Source organism: Mycteria americana, chromosome 15 (assembly GCF_035582795.1).
Source record: "Mycteria americana isolate JAX WOST 10 ecotype Jacksonville Zoo and Gardens chromosome 15, USCA_MyAme_1.0, whole genome shotgun sequence".
Lineage (NCBI taxonomy): Eukaryota > Metazoa > Chordata > Aves > Ciconiiformes > Ciconiidae > Mycteria > Mycteria americana.
Window position 1 is genome coordinate 3,166,927 of NC_134379.1, and position 27,782 is coordinate 3,194,708.

At 39.3% G+C, this 27,782-nt stretch overlaps 1 protein-coding gene across 1 annotated transcript; it reads right to left on the reverse strand.

The window, feature by feature from the left end:
- Positions 1 to 194: 194 nt before the first annotated feature.
- On the reverse strand, positions 195 to 27,782 carry APPBP2 (amyloid beta precursor protein binding protein 2). The gene is made up of 13 exons (XM_075517753.1): positions 27,622 to 27,782; positions 17,304 to 17,392; positions 16,007 to 16,158; positions 15,335 to 15,458; positions 10,624 to 10,792; positions 9,772 to 9,861; positions 9,209 to 9,276; positions 9,024 to 9,129; positions 8,518 to 8,642; positions 8,249 to 8,334; positions 7,622 to 7,812; positions 7,029 to 7,194; positions 195 to 6,143 (listed from the first exon to the last, which is right to left on the reverse strand). The coding sequence occupies exons 1-13, from the start codon at positions 27,760 to 27,762 to the stop codon at positions 5,890 to 5,892; spliced, it is 1,761 nt and encodes a 586-aa protein (XP_075373868.1). The 5' UTR covers positions 27,763 to 27,782; the 3' UTR covers positions 195 to 5,889.

The following is a 27,782-nucleotide window of genomic DNA, read 5'->3' on the forward strand; positions in this document are numbered from 1 at the left end:
AGGCAGCTCCGGCGCCCCAGAAGCTGCGTTCAGATCAACTCAGCTTCTAGCCTTGCTCTAACTTACTCTTAAAAAGTCGATGCAGCCAAATACCCACTTTTATACGTTACGATAAGGCAGGGGGAGCAAGAGGGCAGGTAGTTGTTGAAAGCAAAGTTTTAACCGAATTCAATGCAGATACTTCAGAATGCGGGAACACTATATTTATTAGGTCAATATTTCATTTTAGCAATACAGTTACAGAATATCACAATGCTGGTTACAAACATAGTATGGTTTGATGGTTACAAAGAATGTCGGGCACTGCAGTCTGTGAGAAGTAGGATACGAAACGTTAGTCTCGACACGACAAGTAGGGTGGTCTTCAAAGGCTAGTAATGAGCAAGATACTCTCATATAAGTGAACGTGGCACTACAGGTAGAGATTCGGGTTTAGAGGTGGTTTTTGTATAAGTAGTTCGATTTATACAGTTATACAGTTCAAGCAACATCTTTTTTAAAACGCTATTAAATTAAAATCCCCTGTAGTTCAATAAAGTATAAAAATAGTACTGAACCTGGTAATATTCAATAAAATGTAGAGTTCATTCACATCATTAAGTAGTAAAGAAATTGTAAAGTTGTAGTTACCATGGCAACATCGCTTCCCGTAAAGGAATATACATAAAAGAAAAAAGTTACACGTATGGTACCTGCGACAATTATTTAGCGATCCAACACTGAACTTGTGCACCACAAACCAAGTTTCTAAATATCTCTATATATTTATATAGTATATATCTTTTTCATCTTAAAATTTACTTTTGGAAAAAAAAAAAAATGTGCACTTCAACAAACCCACTAAGGCCACTCATGCTATAGATACCTAGGATTGCAATGAAATATTGTTAAACAAGACCCGAGAGCACGCACCTTGAGATTACTGAAGGGAAACCTGTTCCACTGCCTAAAACATTCCTGAGATTTTGGGACAAAAGCATTACCAGTGCCGCCAATTTTTCCGTACGTAGTTTAGTTTATTTCTGGGTAAAGGAAATTTCTTCCCCGCTTCTCACAGAAATCCTCGCGAGGCCAAGAAACACAACGTGCGACAGGCCGGTCGTGGTGAACACGGAAACACCCACAACGAAGAGTCAGATTTGCAACGAACGTTTGGCCAGTAATTTTCGTATTATAAAATGTAAGGAAAAAAGGGAAACAATGATCCTTAGATAAATAGGGCTTCCGCACAGGCAGCGGAGGGAAGGATCGCCGTTTAAAGACTGATAACGGCAATGTCTCCCCCACGCCATTTGCTGCTAGCCTGCAAAGTCAAATCCGATCCATATAAATCAAGTAAAGTTTTTGTCAATAGCTTCAATCATGTTTTAGGCACGCTGCGTTTTCCTTTTTGTACCCTACCGATACGTAGGACTGTAAAAAGGAAATCAAGTGAAATGTGCATTTTTTTTTTTTTGTACCATGAGAAGCAGCACAACGGCACCTTTAGCAAACTTCAGACTGCAGCACATTTAAAGAAAAACTTCATTTTTAAAGTTACAAGAGAACATCGTTGTCCTAATAAGTTACACTTCAACAACAAAACCCCTTCAAAATTATTTAACAAAAACTGTGTGCAAACAGAAAGGAAGTCTTAAACAATAGGTATCGATACAGAGTACAGAGTGCACATGAAGACTAAGATACCGAGGCAGACACTTACTGGTTGTAATTAATATCATGCTATAAAAGTGACCAAACACCAGTTTGGGGCCAAAGAGTGGCTACTTGTTTTACTTCAAGTAGCTGAGGGATATATTCATTTTCAAATATCTTTCTGCAACTTCCCCTTTTGTCAGCTCTTGAAGCCTGTGTGTGCTTTTCCCCTTCCGTAACAAGTCACCCAGAACAGCCCCAGCCCCAGAAGAGCGGAGGAATCCACCTTCCTCCCTCTCTTTACAAACTGCAGCGTTTGCATAAAACAGGACATACAAGTTACTGATTCAAACAACATTATGCTGAAAATAAGATCTTAAGGGTTTCATTTAAACAATAGTTAAAATAATTTTCCTTAAGGTGACGCCTGTCCTCACCACTCGCATCCAATTACTCTGCTGTGATTAAATTACTTACCTTCAAGAAAAACTCGGAAGATGCATTTCACTGGATTTCCACTGACAGGTCTCCCCCTTTAACGCCAGCACCAAACGGCACCTGCTCAGCTAGCGGTAGGTGCCTTGGGCCTCTACAAAATGCCAATAATTCATTAGCTTTATCTGGTGTTTCACAGTTGGCTACTTGAGTCACGGGGGGGCACGAGCTCTCCCCACGCGCAAGGCTAACGTACAGCCCCCGTCCCCAATACTTACATTCAGACGCGTACGGAAACCTGCTCTGGGGGTACGAGGGGAGGGGAACGCCCCGGTTCTGCCTCTAAGGGGAGAGAGGGAGGCGCAGGGTTTGCGCTGGCAAGTTCTGCGCTGGAAAGCCGCACAGTATGGAGAACGTAGGGGATCGCGCCCTCTGCTCCTTCAGCTCTGCCTGGTGCAGAAGTCATGAAACACCGAAGTAATACCACAAGATCTACTCCAACCACGTTGGCACGGAGGGACAAGTCCTTTACCTTCCTCTGAAGTCATCCAACTGGACTCCTACTGCCTCAAAAATATCAAACAACAAACCGTAACAGCAGAGGCAGTAACAGGAGTTAACGACTAACACCACAACGTTTCAAATGGTCTCCAGATGCCGATACAGACATCTTCCGAGAACTCAGTTTAGGAGATACAGAACCAGAGACTAGAAAGGTCAGTTTTCTGTTATTACATGGAGAATAAGTACTACATCTGCAGCAAGGACAGCACGAGGTGAAGGTTCCAAGCTACGGCACGCAGAGCGGGCAACAGAGCATTTTGTGGGCTGCTGCACAGTTGTTCTGCAAACCTCCTGTGCTTTAGCGACTTTAGCAATCAGCTACAGCTACCTTTCTCCAGAATTTACGTGCCTTGGCATGACTAGAGCTGAGGAGATGCTACAACGAGAAGTTCAACCCAAGAGTCAAGTGAGGATTTAACCTGGTCACATGAAAAGCACGCTAGTATTCCTACAAGGATCACTGCAGCTACTCTTGGCCAAGGCACATTTCTTGGCCAAAGTCCATTATCAAAGAGAATTCTGGGTGACTTTTAGGACCTTCATTCCTTCCAGACAAGCCAATGCACCAAAGCGTATCACATGCTGGTGAAGTAGCTTTAGGAAAGACAGAGAAGTACATCCACCCAGGAAGATTTGAGAATAAAGCTACCGATTGCAGAAATTGAACCAATGCATTTGGTTACCCGACAGAAGCACAACACCTCCCTAGCCTGCCCCACGTTGGAAGCTCTCCTGGTTGCCCTGACTTGAAGGCAAACCATGAAACGCGTACACAAACCAGAGCCGAAAGAACAGCAGTGGTTCCCGTAGGCCACTTTCACTGCTATCGGTCAAATAATGCTCCTCATCCCAAACACAAAACCTTGAGATCTTTGAGATTCCTTAGTCAAAAGCGGGGAATGGAGACCCCAGACTGGAAACCCTGAGCAAATAAATGGTCTCCAGATAAATATAAGTGTAAATGCACGTACCCAGTTTGAAGCTTTTAAACGCTTCTGCAGTACAGAAGTTCCACAGCTGCTTTAGGACAATTTTAAGCACACCTTCCCTGCCTAAGTCCCGACACCAGTATTACATACTTCATTTAAATACTTTTAATAGGACTTAAGAAAAGAATTCATAAGAACTTTTAAATTAATTTATCAGTGCCCTGCTGTATGGGCATTCAGGGATAAAAATGTTTTGCCTTGTAGATAGCTGAATTTGTTTGTAGTACCTAAAGCAGTCGTAAACAAAAATTGCTATAAATACATTAGATTTTAAATCCACACAATTTTAAACTGGATTTTCATTGAACAGCTGTTGAGGATATACTGCAGTCTAAGTCTTAATACCACAGGGTTTTTTTTAATGCAAATACTTCTTTTCACATCAGTGAAGATATTCCAGGTACACAATCATTAAACCTGCATTCACTAATTACACAACTGCATTTTAAAGTAGGTATTATTCAGCCTTTCCCCCAAAAATATACTTGAAGGCACCAGTATATGAACTATTGGCCTGTAAAATTTCAGTTCTTAAAAGAGCCAGTGAGCTCAAAGTCGTGTCCGAAGTTTCTATTTTTTTCCTCTGCACTCCTTCTTGAAGATCAACAAGCAGCTTTCCCTGTCCCAAACTTCATAAACAAATTAAAATCCAGCCCCCAAACAAAATATCCAGCCCAAGTCCTGCAGGAACCGTGCTTGCTGAGCCTCAGCTTGGACTGACCCGCCACAGCCAAGTTACAGACCCCTGAAAACAGGGGGGAAGGGAGAAACCCCCAAACTGACAGAATCCTGGCCATAGGAGCACTCTTTGTGCTGCCGTGAGAAGAGCTGAGGTAACAGCAGGGAGTTGTTTCTAGTTTGCCATGTTACACAGACTTGCAAATCAGTTATTACCTCAACATGAAAAAACCCCAAACACAAAACCAGAAACAACACCCAAACCAAAACACCACACAACCAAGCAGCCCCCCAACAGAAGAAAAATTAAGACAAGCTAGTGAGATAGGCATTATTAAAGATCTTTACAGCTGACTTCTGCTTTTTAAATTAATATAAAGGAATCGGTTTCTGGTTGTACTATTGTTTAATGTAGAAATGAAGCATCACAAAAAAAAGACCTGTTGTGCTTTTTGGCATTTTCCGCTGACCCCTGCAAACTATACAATAAGTTGTGTTCTCCAGAAACATAAAATTGAACTGGATTGTAATACAAAACTATTAACTGGTATAAACAAGTTACTGCCTCAATTATTAGAGTAAGCCCATTCAAAAAGGAAAAAAAAAAAAAAAAAAAGATGGCTGCAGCAAAGAGTTAAGCGTTTCTAGTTTTTGCTTGTGGCATTGACATTAATATTTGTCTAAGCTTACTAGGTAAAGACATGCCATCGCAACCGCTAAAGAACGTTCACTTCCTAGTTTTGTATCTATTACATGAATATAATTTTGCACTGATCATACATCTAAATGAAATAATCCTACTGTAAAAGTGAATGCAGGGGCAGAAATATTAAATTAAAGCCACTGGTCCAAAAACTGTTTCTAGCAGGCTGGTCCACTTTTGATTTTCCTGGTCCTGTTCAGAAGAAGATTAGCACTCTTGGTTGGTACCAAAGGAAACTAAGATTGCTGGTCTACTGGATCTTCTATCACTCAGATGAACACTGGTCCAGTTTAGGATATTAACAACAACATACGGTGGTTACTTGCTTAACAACCTATGGCGGTTCACAAAGAGTATGTTGCTCTCCAAAGTGGTTCTTTGCCACTTTTCTTCACGAGGCAGCAGCCAAGGCTAGGGCATTCTCCCTTTTCTTGATATTTACGATTAACCTTGCTACAATGCATACAGTAGAAAGACCTTTCTCGTCTAACTTCTTGCGGTACAGCATTTATTCTTTCTACGTATCAGAAGAAAGCTCCTGATGAAACCTTCCATTCGTAATAAGAATGCAACTCTTTTGAACTCAAACAGTTTTATTTAATGTTTTCTTGCAGACTTTCTGCAAAGTAGCTTCTTTTGAAAGAAGAGAGAAAGAAGGGGTTTTCGGGAATACCAAGTTAAAAATGTGAGCCGAACTAAACATGCCATACACATGCTGATAAGAATTTAACACACATTCATCCGTATGGGCACTCTTCAGTAGACTGGACCAGTGTTTCAATGCAAATTCCAGCCCCCAGAGAACTACATGGTTTAGAGTTCACAGTATGACTTTTCCCCCGTAACCTGGGGGAAAAAACCTTAACTGGTTAATTGACCAAGTTCTTAGCTACTCTGTCCATCAACGTTCTGAGACATCAGAAAAGACTGGACCACTTCTTCAGTGGATTGAGGGCTGGTGCTTACGTCCTCCAGAGCATCTGTAACCGAGAACTGCCGATCCCGCAACCGGTTCCAATTAGCCAAAATATTGTGGTATTCAAAAACTTTCTCATAATTGCCAATGGAATTGTACAGTTTAATGAGACCTCTGTAATCATATTCAAGTCCACTGTATCCTTCACCAAAAAGCTTCTTTCCTAAAGAAATCCAAAAGAAAACAAAATTAAAAAGGTAATCCACCCATACGTCACATCTTACTTCTCACGTCATTTTTCACCAACAACGTGGACCTTTTCGTTATGGCAAATCATCACGTTTGTTACATTAATCAAGAACACAAGCAACAGGCAAGCTTCCTGGATGATGGTTTGAATTCCAGCTACCTTTTCCTTTAAGGGTACTGTAACTTGTCCTCAGGGACTCTACAATCAGATCATTAACTGTACCATAGCTTTACACGCATAGAAATCTACCAGTCATATAAAGAAGGCAGTCATTTTGTGTCCCAATTTCACTCCAAACTCAATTTAAACAGTGAAGTTGTTTTTCAGTTTTCTACTTTAAAATCATCAGCTTTTCTGTAATGCACTGCACATAACTGTATGAAGGAAGATTGCAGCTCAATTTTGAGACAGCATGGCCCAAAGATGCATTTGATTGGGAATTATAAGTTCACTGCAAATAATAATGGGCAAAAAAAAAAAAATATTGAATGAGAGCATAGTTAGACTGACAGGCACATTAGTTCTCCATTTCTTTCAAAATTTAACTACATTCTGCACTTAAGTTCTAGCCACAACCCCAAAACGTAGTCTAAAGACTAACACCCAAGCTGTTAATTAGTCTGTTTCCAGATGCTTTCAAGAGCAACTTGTGATGGAGCACTGAAAATAACACAATTCCAGAATTCAGTCCCCAGCAGAACATTCAAGAAGCAGCATTAACTTGCGACTGAAAACACATACGCAATAAACAACTTGCATTCCATTAAGTTCTCTACTAAAAACTTTAATATGCTTTTTAATAATGTTTCCTGTAGTGTTAAAACTGGTATAAAATAACACGTTGTAAGAATCACCTACCAATTGCTATGGATCTCAAATAAAGCTTTTCAGCATTTTCGTATTGATTCATATCATAGTTATAAAGAGAAGCTAGATGACCCACTGACAGGGCAACTTCATAATCTTCTTGACCCAGAAGCTGCTCCTTAATCTGAATTGCCTTGATGTGCATTTCTTCTGCTTCCTATGAGGATCAAATTCACAGAGGTCAGTCAGACACCACTCACCATGCCATAAAAAGAGAGGAAAAAAAAGAGGAAGGTTTAAAGAAACACAACTGTGTAGTGACTAAATAGTTTGTAGTATTTTATAAAAGGCAAAAGTAAGAAAGCCAAAACCAAATCAAGTTCTCCAAATTTAGTTAAGCAGATCAGCAAATAGTATCACTTTTTGTCATCAAAATCGCTGTCACCCCGTCTCTGAAGGCATCATGCATCTTAATGGGTTATTTTTGCACAAAGCTTTGGAGAGATGAATTATAAAGTTTTCCAACCATAAAACTACCAACTGAAGCTATAAATTGTGGGCATTGAAAATCATCGTTTGTTGTGATAGATTTATAGATGCCTTGCAGATTTTAAGTCAAGACCTTTGCACCAACATAATCGTACCTTAAACTTTCTCATGGACTGATACAGTCTTCCAAGGTTGCCATAGTGTTTTGCTGTTTGTACATTAAACTCCCCGAAGGCTTTTTTAGCTAACTGGAGTGAGGACAGATGTAAGTCGTGAGCTTCTTGAAGTAACCTCTGCTCAGTTTCCTTGTTGTGACAGTCTATCGCAATCTCCTCCAGGATAAGTGCTGAGTATAGGAGAGAAAACCACAACATTACTGTGTTCCAAACAGAGAGACGTTAACAGTAGGTAGCAGAAAGCCATCTACCCAAGATATCTCAGGAGATGTCTAATCAGGCTTTGTGTTTATTACAAACTGTTTTCAAACCGGTATGATCAGATATCAAGCTCCCAACATATATTTTTTATAGTCTGTATTTTTACACACACACCCCCACCTGGGGGGGGGGGGGGGGGGGGGGAAAAGGCTTCCGGCTAAGTTTTAAATAAGTTTTTTTGTATTTTACAAGTGTGGTGACAGAGAACACCGAGGACTACAAAGAATATTCTAGAGTGACCTCCAGAAAAAAGCCTCAAGTTACATTGCCTCTGTTAGGGAACAGGATAAACATATCTGAATGACTGATTTCCAACTGTCCCAGTAATGCAATTAAGGGTACTACCTTTAACTCTCTTTGAAGATGCCAAGAGAAGATGATCTTCTGGGAGAATGTGAGTAATAATGCCAATAGCACGTTCAGCATGGAATCTGAAAGAGTTCAAATAAAAAATTCAAGATACAAGTTAGCAGCTGACTGATAAAGTATTAGAAACATTAATGCAATAAACAGACACATTTAAATTCTAATTGGAAAGTCTGTATCATTCAAGAACATTTTTCTCCATTTACAGTACTGAATTTGCTGCCAGTACCTCAAACCACTGTACTTACAGTGCATTGTCAAATTTTCCAGAGCTGTACTGGTGAACATAGGAAGAGTAAGCCAAGTCTTCATGAGCGGTAGCTACATGTATGTTTTTACCTCCAAATACTGACTGCCGGATATCAAGAGCTGTCTGAAAGAGTTACAAGAATACAGTTTCATCGGTTAATACGGAAAAAAACCCTAATGAATCTCTCTCACTGTTAAAAAGGGAAAAAAGTAAATCTACTGGCTCTGAAATTCTGTAGGCCTATACCTACATACTTGAGGCAGTAAATACATAAAAGCTACTTAAGAGTCAGGGTGGGCAGAGCAAAAATCCATAGGTGGGGGTGGGTTTTGGTTTGGGTTGTTGTTGGTGCCTTTTTTTTTTTTTAAAGAACGAGCATTGCAGTAATTACATCAACTATTATCTATCTCTATGAATTAACTGTATGTGAGTTTCAGTAGAAACATTTGAGGGATTACGAATATCAAGAGAAACTGAAGACAGACATTTAGCCCTGCTGCATACCTGATAGATTGCAACGGATTGGCATATATTGTCTACATTGAGCAGGTAAAATCCATAGTCTAGTAGCGTATCGGAATATTTGGGGTGCTTGGCTCCAAAATGCTCCCTGTAGAAACATACTTATATTACAAATTGAGGCAAGTTAAGCATAATTTTAAAAGGGGTTTTTTTGGACTGCCACTTACCGGGCAAGGTATACTGCATGTTTTATCAGCTGTTCAGCCTTCTTAAATTCACGTTTTACAACACAAGCCTAAACAGGTTGAAATGAAGCATGTGAAAAGATGTATACTCAGAACTCATCTCCTCCAGATACTGGCCCAATTGCTAACTACTATTTTTAATTTTAAAATATCATCACGGTTGCCAAAGGACTTGTCAGTTATTTAAGAAAAGGTTCACAGATAACATTAATAAACTTCTATTTTATTCTGCCATAAATGCCTAAAGGGCTAGTACCATACCTAGTCTAGATCAAACAGGGGAACAGATCACCTTTTTATGGAAAGCTCTCAGGTTAACTTTGTCATGATGTTCATTTGAACAGCTGTAACTCAGTTTCAAGAAGAAGGAACAAACCAAACCCCCCAGGTCTGAGACTGAGGTGGACCAATTAAACACAAATAACAAGCTGTAAGGCTCATGAAACGGACACGGTTACCCAAGTATTCTGGGAGGTACTACCCATCCTCACCCATTCCTGGTAGTAATTTAGTTACAAAAGAAATGTGGAAGATTATAAATTCACCTTTGAAGCTTGCCGTAAAACATCCACTACTACTTTTACAGGCAGGCCAACTGTGATCTCCTTCATAGCTTCTATACACCATTTATAAGCCTGTTGAACAAAGAGTTACCAACATAATGAAGCTGGAACTTCACTACATTGCAACATTAAGAAAAATATTACTTGGCTCTGAAAAATAAACTGGTCATTTACATTACAAAATTTAAAAAATTCTGTTTAATTGCTTATGCATAATGAAACTCATTCAGCTAAGTCTTAAAAGACAGACTTAAAAAGCCCTCTTAAGGTTAATACTGAATCTGTAAGTAAGTATTTTATACTAGCCTAAAGTTATGTATTATTACAATGACTGTATTACCTTTTACAGACCAAAAAGGGTATTTTATGAGCTTTAAATAATCCTCACAATTCCTACTGTGTAGGACAGCTTCCTGCTCAGTGTACTTAGGAGCTAAAGGAAAACCACAGTTTACACAGCAGTTCACTTAAGTCACAGGTTTTTATAAAATGGGTGCAAAGAATTGTGACCTATGTTCTGCTATTCATTTTTACCTATAAAAATAAGCTTTTGATAATATTTCATTTACAGATTGGTAGTATGTGTTGGTTATCTATCACACATCATTTCTTAATGTTGGTCGAAGTACCATTAAGAGCTTGTAGACTAACTCAGAACAGTACATAGAAAGAAGAGTCGATAAATCAAGTATGCCTCTGGTACTGCCACACAGGTACCAAAAGACCAGGAACTCTAGCTAGAAAGATAATGTGAATAATGAGCCTGTCATGGAACGTCCTAGCAGATTTCATAACCAGTTTTCTGAAGAAAAACAAAACCAAAATCCCACTCACCTCATCATAGTGGCTCTTGGCAAAGAGCAGTGCACACAGCTCCCCATAGAGCGCTGCTTTGTTTGCTTGCTGACCGTGCTTTGCAAGTTTGTCCATGTAAGACTGAGCGAGTTTGAATGTTTCTTCTCCCAAGTGATATTTACAGTTACCATTTCGAACATGCAGCAACCTTAGGAAGATGTAAAGAGATCTTCTAAACGGTGTCTGAATAAATCATTTCAATATGCAAAAGTGCCATGGATCTACAATTCGGTATTATACTTACAATAGAACTGGGCTGTCATCCCAACAAAATTGCACTGTCTGAATTCAGTAATACAGAAGAACTATTTACAGAATATTGTTTCAGTACACCATGCTTTGTCTCTTGCATGGCAAGAATTTTTACTGTTGGAGATGTCAAATGATTTTACATATTGACGCAGTTTTACATATCCAATGCTTGAACCACTTTGGTGTGGTGGCTTTGTTTTATTTTTCATAAAATCCATTCTTCTCAACGCTGATAAATTTCCATTTCCAAAACCCTGTAATATACAGTATTAAATCCCTTCTACCTCCTTCCCAAAGTATGGTAAACTGAAACAGACACTGAATAATTACAGACATAACTAGTCTTCATGCATCTCTGCACTTTTTCCTCAGACCTTAAATAGCACATGCTTCACAAGTGGGTGTTTTTTGTTTGGAGGATTTGGAGGGGTGTCTTCACAAGAGATTCAATCATGTCCACTTGACATGATATCCAGCACTGACTTAGCACCACCAGAAAAGACTACTTTGTTGACCCAGTTCACAACAACTCTGAAAAACCCTCTCCCCACGCCTTGCCCCATCTCCTAACCCGCTGCCTTTCCGTCCAAAGGATTAACAGAAGCTTCGTGAAATGACAGCCAAATGCAGACAATAAAACACAGCACTATTGAAACACACTCTTGTTTCTCTAGAGAAGTAACAATTTCAGCTTGTGGCATCTATTTAAAACAAAAGTAAAGAAGTTTTTTTTGTAAGTGTAAGCTGATGCTTATTTACTTTGAAGAGATACATCAGAAATGCGTACCAAGCCAAATGTGTACCAATATTCCAAGCCAAAAGGGCAGAACTGTATTCCTACCCATTGCAGGCTAAGAGGAGACAGCTGTTCCTTCCCTACTGCAAATGCCTGCTATTTAGCACACATGAAATTTTGGTAAATTAACCTCCATTTTCCCTCCTGTAAATCAGACAATGAGTAAGAGAGATTGAAAAACATCAGGCAAAGCCTTTGCAAATCAGGAGGACAACGTAACACAGGAAGAGAAATACACAAAGTGAAGCGAAGCAGAACATAACGCTGTATTGCGGAGAGGCTGAAACTCTGAAAGTGTGAGCTAATGTATAGGTATAGCACTTTATATGCCTTTTATGATACATTATGATAGATCCTCCAGTAAACTGTTACAAGGGGGAGGAGGGAACAGTGAGGTTTTTGATCAAAAGTTTCCCTTCTCCACACCTGAGTAGAGATCTATAAGTTATTGTAGCCATGCCTCCTGCAATAGCAAAGTAATACTTCTATAGTTTGTCCTATAAATTCAGCCTGCCTCTAACATAGCCTCCTCCTATACTTTCCTATTGAAATGTATCATGAAACTCAAACACTAACAAGAAAGGAAATAAAGTTCACATTTTCACAAGAAGGGAGTGGCAGGCAAGCACACAGCAGATGTGTATTAGCCACACAAAGAGAAGATCAAAAGAAAAAAAAACTTCAAAAAAAAACCCTGAAACAAGCTACGTAAACAAACACCAGCTTTCCAATGAGAAACACAACAACACGGCTCAAAAACAGAAAGAAAACAGCAACGACCACATTCTTCCTTAAATAAGGTCTGAGAAATAAACATGATGTAGAAGTGCATTGTGTTCTTGGTCACAGGCAGCAGAAAACTATCAAACATTCAAGCAATGAGAGACAGGAATTTTAAAGAAACTAGAGAGAAGAACTACGCAATTACAGTTCCCCTAAAGAGGGAAACTATTTTGCCTACACCATTCAACTGGGAGCTGCTATGCAACATCAAAAATATGGGGCTGAAATCCCATGTAATGGTATAAGCCAGTAGGGATAGTACTGCAATTTGGATAAGCGCCTGGAAAAGATAATATCCAGTGTCTGGATGCTTCAGTGATAGTGTCTAAAAACAAAGAAATGCACCAAAAAACCAAGCTAAACCTAACCCAATCCTCTAGGATAAAGCAGAGTTTATGTGAGCCGGTTTTGAGTACCAAAAAAATCCTTTATTAATCCAAAGAAATTTTAGAAGATAAAGCCAAGAGGAAGAACAAACGCCTTAGGACATTTATGCTAATAGCTATGAATCTTCTTTGATGTCTGCAATAATAGCTCTTGGGGAATAACTTGCCCCCCACCCAAATAAAATAATTCTCTAAGAGCATACAAACATAGCAAACACAATGTTACAGAGCAGCTTAGGAAGTCTGAAAACATCAGAAAAAAACTAGAATCAGCAAAATGTGAAACAATGAAGTGGGAGAACCACGTATTTGTAATATATATTTACACCTTATTGTTTAACATATAATGAGAGAAAGCAAACCAAAAGGAGCACAACACATGCAGAAAAGTAGTATACAAGCCTGCAGAAATCTCAAATCTTCAAATTTTCTCAAGTTTAACTTGAGATTTACTTTACATATAATATACTTCATATAATATATAATATATATAATATACTTCATATAATTTACTACTGCTAGTACAAAGAAACACCAAATTATGTCTAAACACCACAAAACTTTACATTTTTTTAAACTGTATTCTGTGAATAATGCAATGTATTAAACTCCCAGAGATTAGACTTCCTAGCTTTTAGAATAAGAGCAGCCACTTTTTTAGTGTGTCGTATTTTCAAAAGCTGGGCTTAAATTTTGTTCTCTCCACCTAACTCCACTGCAAGCACAGCAGTAAGAACAAGATATTCTACAGCAGGGATTAGATGGTAACAATAAAAAGTTTATCTTGCTGCCTCATGACTTCGAAGCCGAGTATAATTACTGCTCTCTCCCACAAAAAGCTTTTCAGATTTTACATACTTAGCACTTCTGAAAGTGTTCTAAGTTCTTCCTATGTGATATATTTCCAACTGAACAATGCTGTTATTTGATTGTTTGGGAGATGCCTGAACATAAAGCACTGTCTCCTCATTCACACTGTCGCCCAGAGGGACTTCATGCTACATGCAGGCCATCAGCTTTCATTACAAAGAACAATGGCTGTCTTTACCCAAACAGAATTAACATCCCCCTTTCAGAAGGGTCCATCCTAACAGGATGTTTTTTTCTAACACAAAATGAAAATCTTCTTTCCACAACTGTGTGGGCTGTATGCTGTTGTCCAACAGAGAAAGAGTTACCTTTTTTCCTCTCTTTACCTTTTTTTTTTTTCCTATTTGGAAACAGGGAGGGAGTTTATTTTTAAGGCAACTTCTCCAGTTTGCCAAAGAGCCCGATACAAGTAGGAAACTTTTTTTAGATTAATTAGAAGGCAAAGGACCAAGTACTAACAGTGGTGCTATAGCTATAATTCCCCAGTTCTAGGAAGGTGAATGTGCGTGCCCAGTCTTCTACTGGCATCATCTTATTTCTGGAATGAAAGCCAGTGGTAGCTGGCAGGGCAGGACAAGGCAGAGCAGCAACCGTTGCCATGGCCCTCTGGTTGGCACACAAAATAAGCTGTACTGGCAAAGCCCATTTTCTCTGCATATTTGTCCAACCGTAAACAAGATGCAGGGGTTTTTTGGAGCAGTTTTCCAAAACAAGTTTTGCCCTATATTCAGATAAAAACAGTACATACTTTGTTGTTCATTACAGCAGCTAAAAAAATAATCCTATTTTAATTATGCTCACTAGCACCCAGGTAATTCAAGTGTATACCTGTAGCACACAAAAGAGGTCAGTCATGGTGTTACCAATGGAAACAACCTGGCTGCTTGCTGCAGACCGCATCAGTATAGTGCGCATCCAGATACACAGACGTAAGAGCAGAGCAACTAAAAACTAAGAGTCATAATCTTTGAGGCCTCTGTGAATGGAACTTGAATCTCAACGGACCCCACTACAGGCCTTGAGAAACAAGGCAGGTACAAAACCCTAATGTCTCCTAAAAGCAAAAATCCTTTTCCGAGTGTTTAAGCTGTGGCTGAAGGTGTCCACAAGAACTGGACATCTAGATATTTACCTAATCACACAGTTAAATAGCTTAGCATGGAGCAAGAGAACTCACTGGATCTGGAATCAGGAAAGGTATGTTCTCCTATTTCTGCTCAACTGTATTTATATCATTTGTGTTTGGATTTGGCAAATTCTTCTTGTAGTAAATATAACTTCAGCAAACACCAACACATAACATTCCTTCACATGCAAAACCCACTCTTACTGTCCAGTACCTGTTACCTATGGTATATTAGGCAGAAAGGCAAAACAGTGCTTTTTTTCCATTGAACTGTGCTGCCAGTTTACAAGTTGAAAACCCAGGGATTAGCGTAAAACAAGCACCTTCTGATCTTCAGCTCCACCCAGGAAAGTATTCTGGTGCAGCAGAATCCTAAAGGGAACATCTGAAGCTCGATGGCTCCAAGGCAGTTATAGTTGGTAACATATTAATTGTGTATTTCACAGTAAGACATACAGGAATTAAAGGTGAGCTCACCTTACACAACATTCTACGGCACGAAACCAATGAAGGATTTCATCATGAAGGGTGCATAACTGAAGGCAGGAAAGAAATACCTTCTCAGCATCACTGTACCAGCCTGCATCTGATAGGAACCCCCCTGGGAAAAAAAAAGAAATAATCAAGAACAGAAATTTGAACAGCAAAACACCTTTTTAAGAGAAAAAGGGTTTGCTCAAGTCTTGTAAGACTACTACTTATTTTACAGAACTGCGTACTACATACGGGAATCCTGTCTAGGTTAAACCCTCCAGTCCTGAATGGAAAAGGATGAAACATAAGAGTAGAAGAATTCTCCTTCAACTGAGGATGACTTTTGGTATTACATAGTTTTCCTACAGTTTTCTGTCAAGAAATACTTACCAATACTAAAATTATGCAAAGTCTTAATGTTAAGCATCACATCTGCAAACAAATTTTAAATCTAAAACATTTGAAATAGCAAAGATAAGCCTATATGTTCTTAGATATTAAAATTCAATATTAAAGACACAAAGTAGTTTTCTAAAAATTACATTCCAAAACCCACAGATGTTCTTTAAAAAGAAATCACAGACATTAATATGAAAAAAAAAATTAGCATTAGCTTAACTGAAGCTTGTATGAAAGAAAGTATCATGCTTTAAACAGCCTATCATCACCAGTTACCTAAAACAAAACCAATCTGGATTGCTTTTTCTTTTACAGCAGAATCCGATTCTGCTATGTAGGAGCACCGTCTACTGAAAGAATAGGCCAGTACAGAAGCAACTTTTACTCCATGGTCCATCAAAGCCTGAAAACAGTGATGAAGCAGATGTCTGAAACAAAAGAAAACAGAGTTTGATTACACATGAAGTTTTTAAAACACTGCAGTCAGTTGGCTCTTGAGTGCCATGAATTCAAATGAGTAGTGATTCAGAGAAATGACTCCAACCCTCTCTCAAACCAAAACCAGATGAATACAAGCATAATTGACAATCTCAAGGCTAATGGATTACAGTTGTTGGATTATCCAACAAATAAAGTGAGTGTACACAAAGTTCTTTACAAGGACACCCCTCCAGTGTAAGCAAAACACAAGCTACCCACACAATATTAAAACTGGAAAACAACATTTTCAGCTAAAACTTGGAGGGGGAAGCCTCAAATCCACCCTCACCCCACAACTCCCACGGAAATTGCAGATAAATGAGCAGTGACGAACCCATTAACATCACAAACATGCAAACAATGGGATGGAGGTATGCCTAAAGACTCAAAGCTTATTCTGGTTACAAAGAATCTGTTCTAAAAAAGTCAAGTTCTGAGCATAACACCACAAATTGGAATATTTAATGACAGGAAAACTCTTTAAACGGGGTCGATCCTATCAGCTTGATAACTCTTCACTTAGGATTTGCTACAACACCAAGAAACAGATACTTTGACTGCCACTGCTCAGGGACTGGCTGGGCATTGATCAGGTGGTGGTGAGCAACTGGGGGTTTTTGCATCACTTGTTTTTCTCGTTTGGGCTTTTTTTCCTCCTCTCTTTCTTGTCTTATTTTTCCTCTTTTTTTAATTATTAAGTTGTCTTTATGTCAACCCACAAGTTTCACGTTTACCCTTCCAGTTCTCTCCCCCCTCCCACCAGGTGGGCGGGTGAGCGAGCAGCTGTGTGGTGCTTAGCTGTCCACCAGGGTTAAACCACGACAACTGACTGCATCGCAATAACAAAGCAAGCACTTTGGGAACCAAGTACCACAGCTGACTCGGTACTTTTACACAGAAGTTCTGATTGTTTTATTTTTTGAGACAAAGACACATCGTAAGTTAAAAGTTCACCTGTAAATCTAACAAGATATTCTTACGGTTATTAGATGGGCTAGTAAGACCAAGAAAATTAGAGACATCTTCCAAATTCAAAACCTAGACCAAGAGGTAAGAGCTGAAATGAGAATTATAACTATACTAAGACACTTACCTTTTATCTAAAGCTCGTAGCACCTTTGCAAAAACTTCTAGTTCACAAAATTCACTACCCAGCTGGCATAAGCGGCCCTGCTGGTAAAGCTGAAAGAAAAATAAAAAATAAATTTCAAAATTTAAGACTGAGTTCTTCTGGGAAATTTAGCTTAATAGTAGAGATTACTTATGATTAAATCTAGACTTCAAAGTATTGAAATACAGCAGACTAAGAAGTAATAGTTCCATTATCTCCACACAGGAGCACAACTTCAGCGTTTAGAAACTGAGCACACAAGCTATGAGAGCTCCATAGGTGGTTTCAAGGGGTTTTTTTATCTATGAATGTATTTTCAAGTGTCTACATCCACCCGCATCATCAAAACACTGCAACACATAAGCTAGAAAGCCAAGACAAAAACCAAGAAACCCCTAAAGTCAGCAAAAAATACCTTGATACCAAATGCTTTGAAAACATTTTTAAATGACACAGAATCAGAATCTAGCATACAGCAGCGCAAATAGATTTTATATTATTTATAAATAAATATATATAAACAAACCCCAAACCCACAAGTTCTGCAAGGGGTGACTCACCAATACCCAGAGCTGAAGACAGGCACGAGCCCTGACCCATTAATACCTGAGCTTACACGAGTACTTCCTGCATAAGTAAATGGGGAACCTCAAGTGAATCTGTTCATGCATTTATTAAAAGCAATGGCTAGTTTTATGCCCAAACTGATTTGTGTCTGCAGAGAAGCAAATATATCAGTTGACTTGTTCATAAAAAACAAACCATGGAGACCGTTCTTTATGCAACACATAGTTAAGCTGCAGAACTATCTGCCGCATTATGCTATAAATACTAAGAATTTACATAGGTACAAAAGTGACTGTACAAATATATGGCAGAAAAATCCATTGCGGGCTATTAATTCCCGATATCTTGAAGCCCCTGAACCACAAATGACTGAAAGCAGGGTACGTAACCTAAGGAAGCACCACTATACACTTGCCATAGTCATATGTACCATCACCAGCCTCTGCTAGAGGTACAGTACTGGATCATACAGGACTGTTGCAGTACAGCCATTTGTTATTTTAGGTGTTCTAGAAAAAAGAAACCACACACACCCCCTTTATTTAAAAAAAGTAATCTTTCTGTGAGGCAGTAACTCCATGGGGAAAAAGGGAGAAGCCAGTAGCTCATGTCTCACAGGCACTTCGCTCTAGAAGCTGCATCTTTCAACACAGGCTATTCAAGATCCATTTCTCTTCTTTTGTGGTATCTGTGCTATGCGATGCAGGGATTGGAAAACTACGGTTTACCAGTAGACACAAACCAGATTAAACACTCATGTTTCACACCATCACGAGCACGCAGGTAAAGCACTACTATGTTGCACCCTTAACAGTTATTCACAAAATCCTAATTTCTAGCCCGTATGTTAAGACATGCAAACCTACACTGTCCAAGATGGGCATATTCACACCTACAGCAAGGTCCTCCATGCCATCTAAGCAGGTTTTACAGCTACGAGGAACTTTGACATGAGGACTGCAGCTACTCTTATTACGTAAGCAAAAGTAAGGCCGAGAGAACACATTATTTAGACATGCTCAATTACAAGCACAGGTTTAATGAAAACTTTAATATTCCTCTCAGATTTAATAATCTCTTAAAATACTTTTATTGATAAGTGTCTTGTGTCTGGTTCACCTTTTTCTCCAGGGACACCGGAAGGAGATGAACTAGTATTCAAAACAAAGCATGTGAGAACATCTCCTCCAGCCAGAAATTTAGTTTTAGTCATCTCTTCTTATAAAAGCACATGACACTGGTTCTACAGCACAGCCAGTTTGTTATTTTAACAACAGAACCTACCAAAAAACTTCAAAAATACTTTGACCTAATAATGTCAATTGCCAGAAATGAATGTTTTCCTTTTAGTCGTCTATTTCACTGAGGGGAAAAAAAGGAACTCTTTTAAAAAGCAGTGCAAGTCTGCATGCAAAGTTACTCCCCAGATAAAACAGTGCCATGTCCCTGTACTTCAAAGAGATCAGTTTCTTCTGAAGCTATATTCTCTCTGGCGGTGAAAGAACATCCAGTCTGGTGTATGTAAAAACTACAATCATGGTTAAGTGTTCTCATTTTCTTCAACACAGCTGTCTAATGGTAACCGTTCTATAAAACCTAAAACATATCTTCCATAATCAAAAGAGGATTAAATCTTGCGTAGTATTCCAGGCCCCAAACTGAAGGTGGATAACTTATCAATAATTAATAAGATAATATCTAGACAAAACTAAGACATCTATCCAAGCTACTTTATCAGGACTTGAAAGAATCAAAAGTACTAGCACATATTCAACATTTAGGCTTTCAACCAAGTACATTAGCATTTCCCCTTACCATCTTGCAGTGCTAACTAAAAATCCCAGAGATTACTCTGATATTAGTTTACCAAATACTAACTGTAGTAAGACTTTTAAAAATGAATATATTTATGAAGTTACGGAAACACATGTTGTAATATGCCCACTGTTACATGCGATTCTTAAATTCCTAATGAATAAATGCCCCGGCTGGGCGGGACGGAGAGGGGAGGTCCCAAACTACACGCTCAATTTTGAGACATCAGTTATTTCAGGCACATGTAAAACTTGGCTTACGGCCCAGAGGTCCAAGCCTGCTATCTGCACACCTCTCATCCCAATTCAAAGGTAAACTCTTGCACCATTCTGGCACGCAGAAAAAACCCAACCTATTTTTCACTGGTATAACCAGAAATACAGTATCCTTGGGACATTTACCACACTACTCACCCCTTCCCTCGACATACTGGCAAACATTTTTAAGGAACTAACTCAGCTTGAAGTCTCTTGAAACTGTTGTAGCTGTTACAGCAGTATTTTCAAACAAAATTTGACATGGAAATAGTGAGCGAGTATACGTCAAACTGTGAAGCAATTCCAGGAGATTCAGGAACGCTCATTTGTCCATTGAGAAGCAGTTGCAAGCACTAAAGAAATGGTTCTCTTGTTAAAGCTCCAGAGAGACAAAATTCCTGACCACAAGCCTTGCTACATAACAAGAAAAACAAAACAAAATAGTGATTCAAGAAAAACATGCCCTGACAAGAATGGCAGAGGTTTGGACTTCTGAAGAACTATTCTTTTCTTAAGAAACAAATGTCTTTTAGACACAAACGTAACCTATTTGGAGCTAAACAGAGATTTATTTTTATTCAACTACAGAAAACTGAATAAAAGCCTACAATATGACTTCCAACTTCATCAGCTCACACCGACACATTAATTCTGGCACCGAAGACAGGAACCAAGGTATATGTTTAATATATAGGTGTGTTACTGCACACATGCACAATCAAACTGTTTTGCATAGCTGTGAGACAATCATCATGATCCTCCTGCAGGATCTAAGGCTTAATATTTAACTCATAACACATCCACCTAAACATTCAAAAGCTGCATATAGTGGTGTCCCCAGTTAAACATATTAATAACATTAACTTGTAACTTATCTATTATTATATCACCATGCACATGTAATTCTATTCAAGTTCTTGTCAGATTTCTCTTTCTGGAGAGATTAAGCTGAGCTCTAACTGCTTCCTAGCAAACCCCTGAAGATAAAGACAAAGATATGTTAAACTGCTACCAAAAGCAAAGCTGTAACACAAAAGAAAAAGCTATACGGTATTTGTATCACCACCACTCTGGGCTGTTTCATTATGTGCAAGCACAAGAGAAAAGATTTTTCTAAACCTAGTGAAAAGTAAAAAAAAAAAAAATTCACATTTTAAAGCAGCTGGAGATTAATTCTAACCAGTTGTAAAGGACCCTCTAGAAGAGGAACTGTAGCATACGCAATTTGAAAAATATGCTCCTATTGCTCCAGTTTGGAAGAAGACTGAAAAATAAATACAGATATTTCAGTAAGAATTAAAAGATACAAGGAATTCTAAGGAGCTCCCCAGCATGTTTAGTAATGTCTAATAATGTAATGTGGAATATCATGCCAAATTTGGGAAGGACTGTATACTTAACCAACAAACATCACTATTTGAGGAAGAAAAGGTTGGCTGTAACCACAATCCTCCTTCCCTACTTAACGAGGAAGGAAAAAGTTTCTTGAGAGTCAACAGTGCACTGAATCCATCTGTTGACAAATGACTCATTATAGACGGGGAGGGGAGGAACAGCCTTGGAGAATTATCAGTTAGAAATTTAGGTACATCCGATTCTTTTAAATCTATTTCAAAACCATCTACAAAGCCTCTGGACAAGCGCTAGTTCTATTGGATATTGTTTAGGGCATTAAAAAAAGCAAACTTTACAGCTCTTCTTTGAAAACATACTGCCAATTACAAGGCTGATCTTTATGAACCTCAGTCAAATAAATAAATAATCAAGAAAAAAACCTCAACCTTATTGAATAAGCCTAACTTCAGAGACAACTTTTGCTCTGAGCCTACCGCTTTCACACACGGCGCACTTCTCCACATCTTGCCACTCACTCCTCTTTCTGTACCGATCAGCAAAGTTTTTTGTTTCACACTACACAGAGTCCAGCACAAGGGATACAAAGTCTGAGCCTTGCGGTCACACACACGTATGATTCTCCACAGTAGCAAGTGGGGAAACCCAGTTTGCTTTGAAGTTATATCAGTACAAAGGAAGTGAAGTGGAAATAGGAATTATTGTTTCAGCAGGGGCTGAACACCTCTGTTCATGACGTGACCTCATTATCTGAATTATTATGAGTTCTAGTGTCCAAGACTAAACAAGGATACCGAAAAAACCAGGGAAGCTAGAGCATATCAGGATTAGAAAACATGCCCCATAGTTAGAGGTTCAAAAAAAAAAGAAAAAAGCAAACTGAGTTAGAAGAATGGTAAGCAAAGGCAAGAAGTTTCAAACTAGCGAAGACATAACAAGGAAAGATGGTTCAGTTCTAGTCTAAATTTAGACTATAGAAATAAGGCATGTGTTAAAATAAAGAGTAATAATAATCGGAAAAAACTCATGAAGCGATGATTCTCCTTCAGTGTGAGGCTTTAATTTAAAGAGGGGGCAATACAAGCATACAGTTTAATTCAAGCAGTATCCAGTGAAGTCCTACTACACGCACCACACTGGAAGTCTAACCAGATTATCAGAATGGTTATACATGTGTGCACACATGCAGAAATCATGACAGTTTCCGACATATACATTTAATTTCTGACCCCCAAAAATACAGCAGCATGAACATAACTAAGTCTTTGTGAAGTCACACTGATCAGTCACAGCAGAAGTCCTACAAAATATGACCCATTCGCTCTAGGATTTTTTGCCTCCCTCATACATTGCTTGCTTATGACCTTGTTTGTACTCCTCTGGTCAGAAATCTCAAAACTAGAGCAGCACAGCTATACTTCATTTCACAGGTAGCTTATCCTCTTCACTCTTGTCAAACACCCAGGAGACTGGAGCCTTGCGACAAGCTAGTTTTATTCTAATCTTATAGAAATTATGCTTATAATGATTCTTCATCAGTAAAAACAACCTCTACTGCAATGCAGAGAATGGATGTTCTATTCCTTGTTGTGAGCAGTCAGCAAATTCCTGTTTATTCGTTTTGTTTGGTTCAAAGAATACCTAGATGCAATACAAGAGCTTTCATTAGCCATGCCTGTTCTTTTTTGGATTAGCAGAATACAGTGAGGAGACATGATACTGCAGCTACACTCATTATTATAGAAGTTGGAGCTATCAGGATGTAAACTCAAAATCTGGTATTTTGATTCACGTCAAGGTAGGAGCACTTCAGAAGTTTTATATACCAATTCAAAGAGAAAGCATGATTATAACCTTCTGGATTTTGCCTAAAAATTTTAATGCAAAACAAGGTAGCATAGCACAATTACTAAAGGTTACAGGTCTGCACTAACTAACTAAAATTAATGACATGTCCAATTGTTCCTGTGGTTAATGATCTCATCTGAAAACATTCAAAGAACATTGCATCCCAATGATTTTCAAGAAAAATCTATGTAAAAAAAAGAAAAACACACAATCCAGAGAAGACATTCCAAAAGGAAAATAAACATTGGATGAAACTCCTTGTTAGCCAATACAAGTCCAAGATCCGCCTGCTAGCGCATAACTGCAACGAATACCTATGACGGAGAACACAAACAAATGAAGCGGTATCTCTCCAAAAGCACCATGAGAACTAAAGAAATGAGATAATTACACATAATAGAAGATAAAGCTGAGACATGGGCTAAAGAACTGAATTCTATATAAGACACTAACTGAACAGTCAGACTTGATAGTTCAATATCTTATTTCTGTCAACAGAAACTAGATCCTTTACATGAACACCATCCCTCAAAACACCTCCAAAAAACTACAAAATATAATAATTCGATTTTCCTCATTTTGTGGATTTTTTTGAGGACTTACAGTTTACTCCAGTTGTCACCTACTTTTTAATACAGGATTTTGGCATTTGCAAATGCTGCCTACCTGCCAGGCACGTCCCATTTTGTCTGAGATCCAGCATATTTCTTTCTTTGGCTTCTAAAAACTAGACACCCTCTCTCTCCTCTCCCCCAAAAAAACCAAGAAAGAGAACCTAACTAGTTTTACTAGGAAAGAACACAACCAGGATATACATAAACCTGGCAAAGACACAAAGGAAACAACATAAGTTATGTTTGCACATATTTACCCCCACCCCCAGATGCAGGTGTTACTTGTAACAATACTAGTTATTAAGCTCTTCAAAATACAGCTGCGATTAATAAGACATTTAAATATTTTTTAGCACAAATGTAGACTTGAAAATTTCCAGGATATCCTTACAAGCATTCTGCTCTGCCTCTACTATTTTTCTAATGGTTGCAAGGAAAAGTCAAATGCCACTTGAAAGAAATCCAGTAACATCCTGCTGGACTAGTACAGGTTTGTTGTTTTACTACAATCATCGTTATTTGATATTGCCTTTTTTTAAGCTTTAGTCATTGTTTAAGAATGCTACAGAACGATAAATATGCTTAGTATTAGGAACCTGTCTGCTTCTGTCACCTTGCAGCAGAACCCATTTCTTACTGAGTTCGCAACAAAGAACATCCTGCCACTATCCCAGGTTTGATTCCTCATTGTTAACTGCAAACGCACAGGTTTATAAGGCATGTCCTAGAAGTTAACAGCTCTGGAATATGTAGAATTAAGAGTAATTGGATTTGTTAAGGAAGGGGAAGTAAAGGCAATATATTATGACAATAGAGCCAAACACTGGATGAGAGGGTACCCTGGGGAAAAAACAGAGGCCAAGACACTCTGTTAGCATTTTCCTCCCTTTTAAATAATAGCACTTTGACTATCTCCGCTGTTGTAATAGTACTGGATCCTACCTAGGTCTTCTTAATCAACATGAATAGGTAGGCAAACCATGCAAGATGGGCGAGTGTTCACACCAATGAACAGGATAAAAAAGTTTTGTACTGCAACAGCCAATTAACACCTGTGCATCAAAATAAAATCTGACTGATACTACCTTTTATTATTTGCAAAAATCAGTGGCAGTTTCTCCAGTATCACAAACCATGATTAATACCTGGATAGGAAACCATTATTTACAAGTTATATGTGAAAGACTGGAAACATTTTTATTCCTTTTAATAATCACAGAAAGAAAGCCATTCTCTATCTTTTTCAAGGTCTAAATGCAAGTACATTCATGCAAATCCTCAATTACACATCACTTTTCCTCAGCTGTATTTAAAGAATAAGTACTATTCCATATGATACAAACAACTAACTGCCACCCCCTCAACACAGCAGCAACAACCACCACCATGCAGTCAGAACAAGGATTTAAAAGTCTTCTAGCGTGTCTTAACTTTAAAGACTGTTAGTGACTTTGGAAATTCTACTTCTGCTTTAAAGAACCTGATGGTCAGGATGTACTGAACATAGCTCACCAACCTGAAAGGGTATTTAATATCTACGTGATTTTGAAAATAACTGTATCCAGAACCAAAACAGTAAAACAAGCACCATACACAACAGGAGAGGACTATCCAAAGGTGTAATGCTGTCCTCATTCTAACCTAATTCAGCTATGTCGTTTGTATTGCTGTAGCCATCCAAATACAGAAATGAAGAACCAGTTACTAAGTGTTGTATAGGTGCATAGAAAAATGCAAACACTGTTCCAAGAGACTTGTAATCTGGGCTAGGCTTCGAGGCACTCACTGCAGGCAGACATCTCTGCATATAGCACACCATTTAGTAAGGGCTGCGCATTTCCTTTCAGCATCCCATCCAAGGTTTAGTTACATTTATGTATAAGCTAATTTGAATGTGGCTATTAAAGAGGAGAGGTTCTCCTACACAAAAAAAAGATATAAAAAAACCCAGAGTAGTGAAGACATGGAATACTAGCCTACCATTGGCAGCAATGGGAAAACATTCACTGCACCGTGTAGGCTAGTTTTATTTATTCTGTATGTGGACATCTCATAGATGCGTATTTGTAAGAGGAATATAGGTGCACCTTACACACTTCAAAGATTGTCCTGTTATAAAACAGAGAAATAACAGAAAAAGCAATTACTGTCATTAACAAAAGTTATACTGGCTAGTGATTAGTACAACAGAAACATTATTTTGAGGACAGGTACTTATAGCATGTTTATTATCATCTGCCCAACATGACACCATACCAATGTACACAACCAGAACAAACAGATTAGAATATCTCTTCAGAAATCATGTACACTGCTGGTTCTTTTTTCATTATGGCACAACTCCATATGAATCTGATTCAGTGCAAGCACTGAAGAGTGCTAATAAAAGGATAAGTCAAGATGTATTAAGCTCACCTACAGATGAGTTTTTAAACAATCTGGGAATAATACATACTTGGATATTTCTGTCATTAGAAGGAGGTTTTGTTTTTATGCTTTTAAAAGCCACAGAGTGCCGTCCTTTCATCCAAACGAACATCAGGACAGGCAATGCCAAGAAAGGTTATTTATCAATGGTCATACCTACTAACAGTTAAAAACAAACCCCAAAATATTCTCCCACTTTGTTAGTTCCATATCTTTAGTCTTTATCTGATGATTGCCATATGTCAACCACATCATTATCTGTGAGCATGCTCATACGTGGTAGAGAGGGGTTTCCATATTTCTCAACACGTAAAGCAGACAAGCAATAGCTAGTATACAGAAAATGCCCATGCCTGTTTCAACACTGTAAAAACTATTTCCCTGTCTCTAGTGAAGATCAGCCTTCCTTATAAATACTATTACTCCATATATATGTGATAGGCCGCTACTCCTCATTCATAAAGATTCGTCTAAAGAATTAATTCATTTAGCACATCCTAGATTTTTAGACATTTACTGGCAGAGGAAAGAAGGGTTATCCCCCATCTTAGTTTTTTTTTTTACACATGGTTTCTCCCCAGATGAATGCTCGTTTCCAGCCGTTCCCATACATGGATGAAATGCCTATTTAGTGGACAATAGAAATTAATGGACCATCTCAGTGTACCTTTTACTCTAAGTCTGGATATTTTAAAGGCAGTTGAATGAGAAACAGCGCTTTCATGAAAGAATGATTTAAGGCTAATAAACTATATCATTAAATGAGTCTCAATTCTTTTCATCTGGTTCCTACCAGACCATTAAAGAAGATACAAGAGCACGGCAAAACTCTGCTCCTTCTACCACTGACATCACCTTCTCCAATACATTAAAAAAAGAGAAAAGGAAAAAAATATATTCCAGCACAGATAGCTTGGTCTCATCCTGCCCCTACCCGTTCTCTGGCTCCAAAGGCGAGGAGGCATCTTCCCCCGCCCCGGGCCCTCACCCCACAGCCCCCAAGGACAGGCCCCTTCTCCGTATCCTCCGCAACGGGGCTCCCCCAGCCTCCCTCCCCGCGGCCCCCGGGCGTTTCATGTAGGCCAGGCGCCCACGAGTGGAGGGGGGGGAAGCCGCAGGCCCCCGGCCCTGCCCGAGCCTCCCCCCGGAGCCTCCTCTCCTTCAGCCGCAGCCCAGGCGGCCCCACACAGGCCCTCACTCCCCCAGCCCATCCTTCGGACCCTACTCCGCACCGGCGGCCAAGCAGCGTCGGGGGGGGGGGGGGGGGCGCGGCGAGGCCCTGCGCCCCCTCACCGCCGAGCCCCCCGGGGAGAGGCCTGGGGCCGGCCGGGAGCGGACCTTCCCTCCCTCTCTCTCTCTCCTCCCCCCCCAGGCCCGGCCAGGCCCAGCCTCGCTCCGTCCCTCGCCGCCTCCCCGTACCTTGTAGTACACGTCGAACTGGATGTTCTCGGGCAGCGAGCGGATGTCCCGGCGCCGGGCCCGCCCGTAACTATCCACCACGGCCGAGATCGCCGTGTTATAAAGCGTCTCCGGCACCCACTCCAGCTCCACCGCCGCCATCTTGGGTGTGCGGAGCCGCC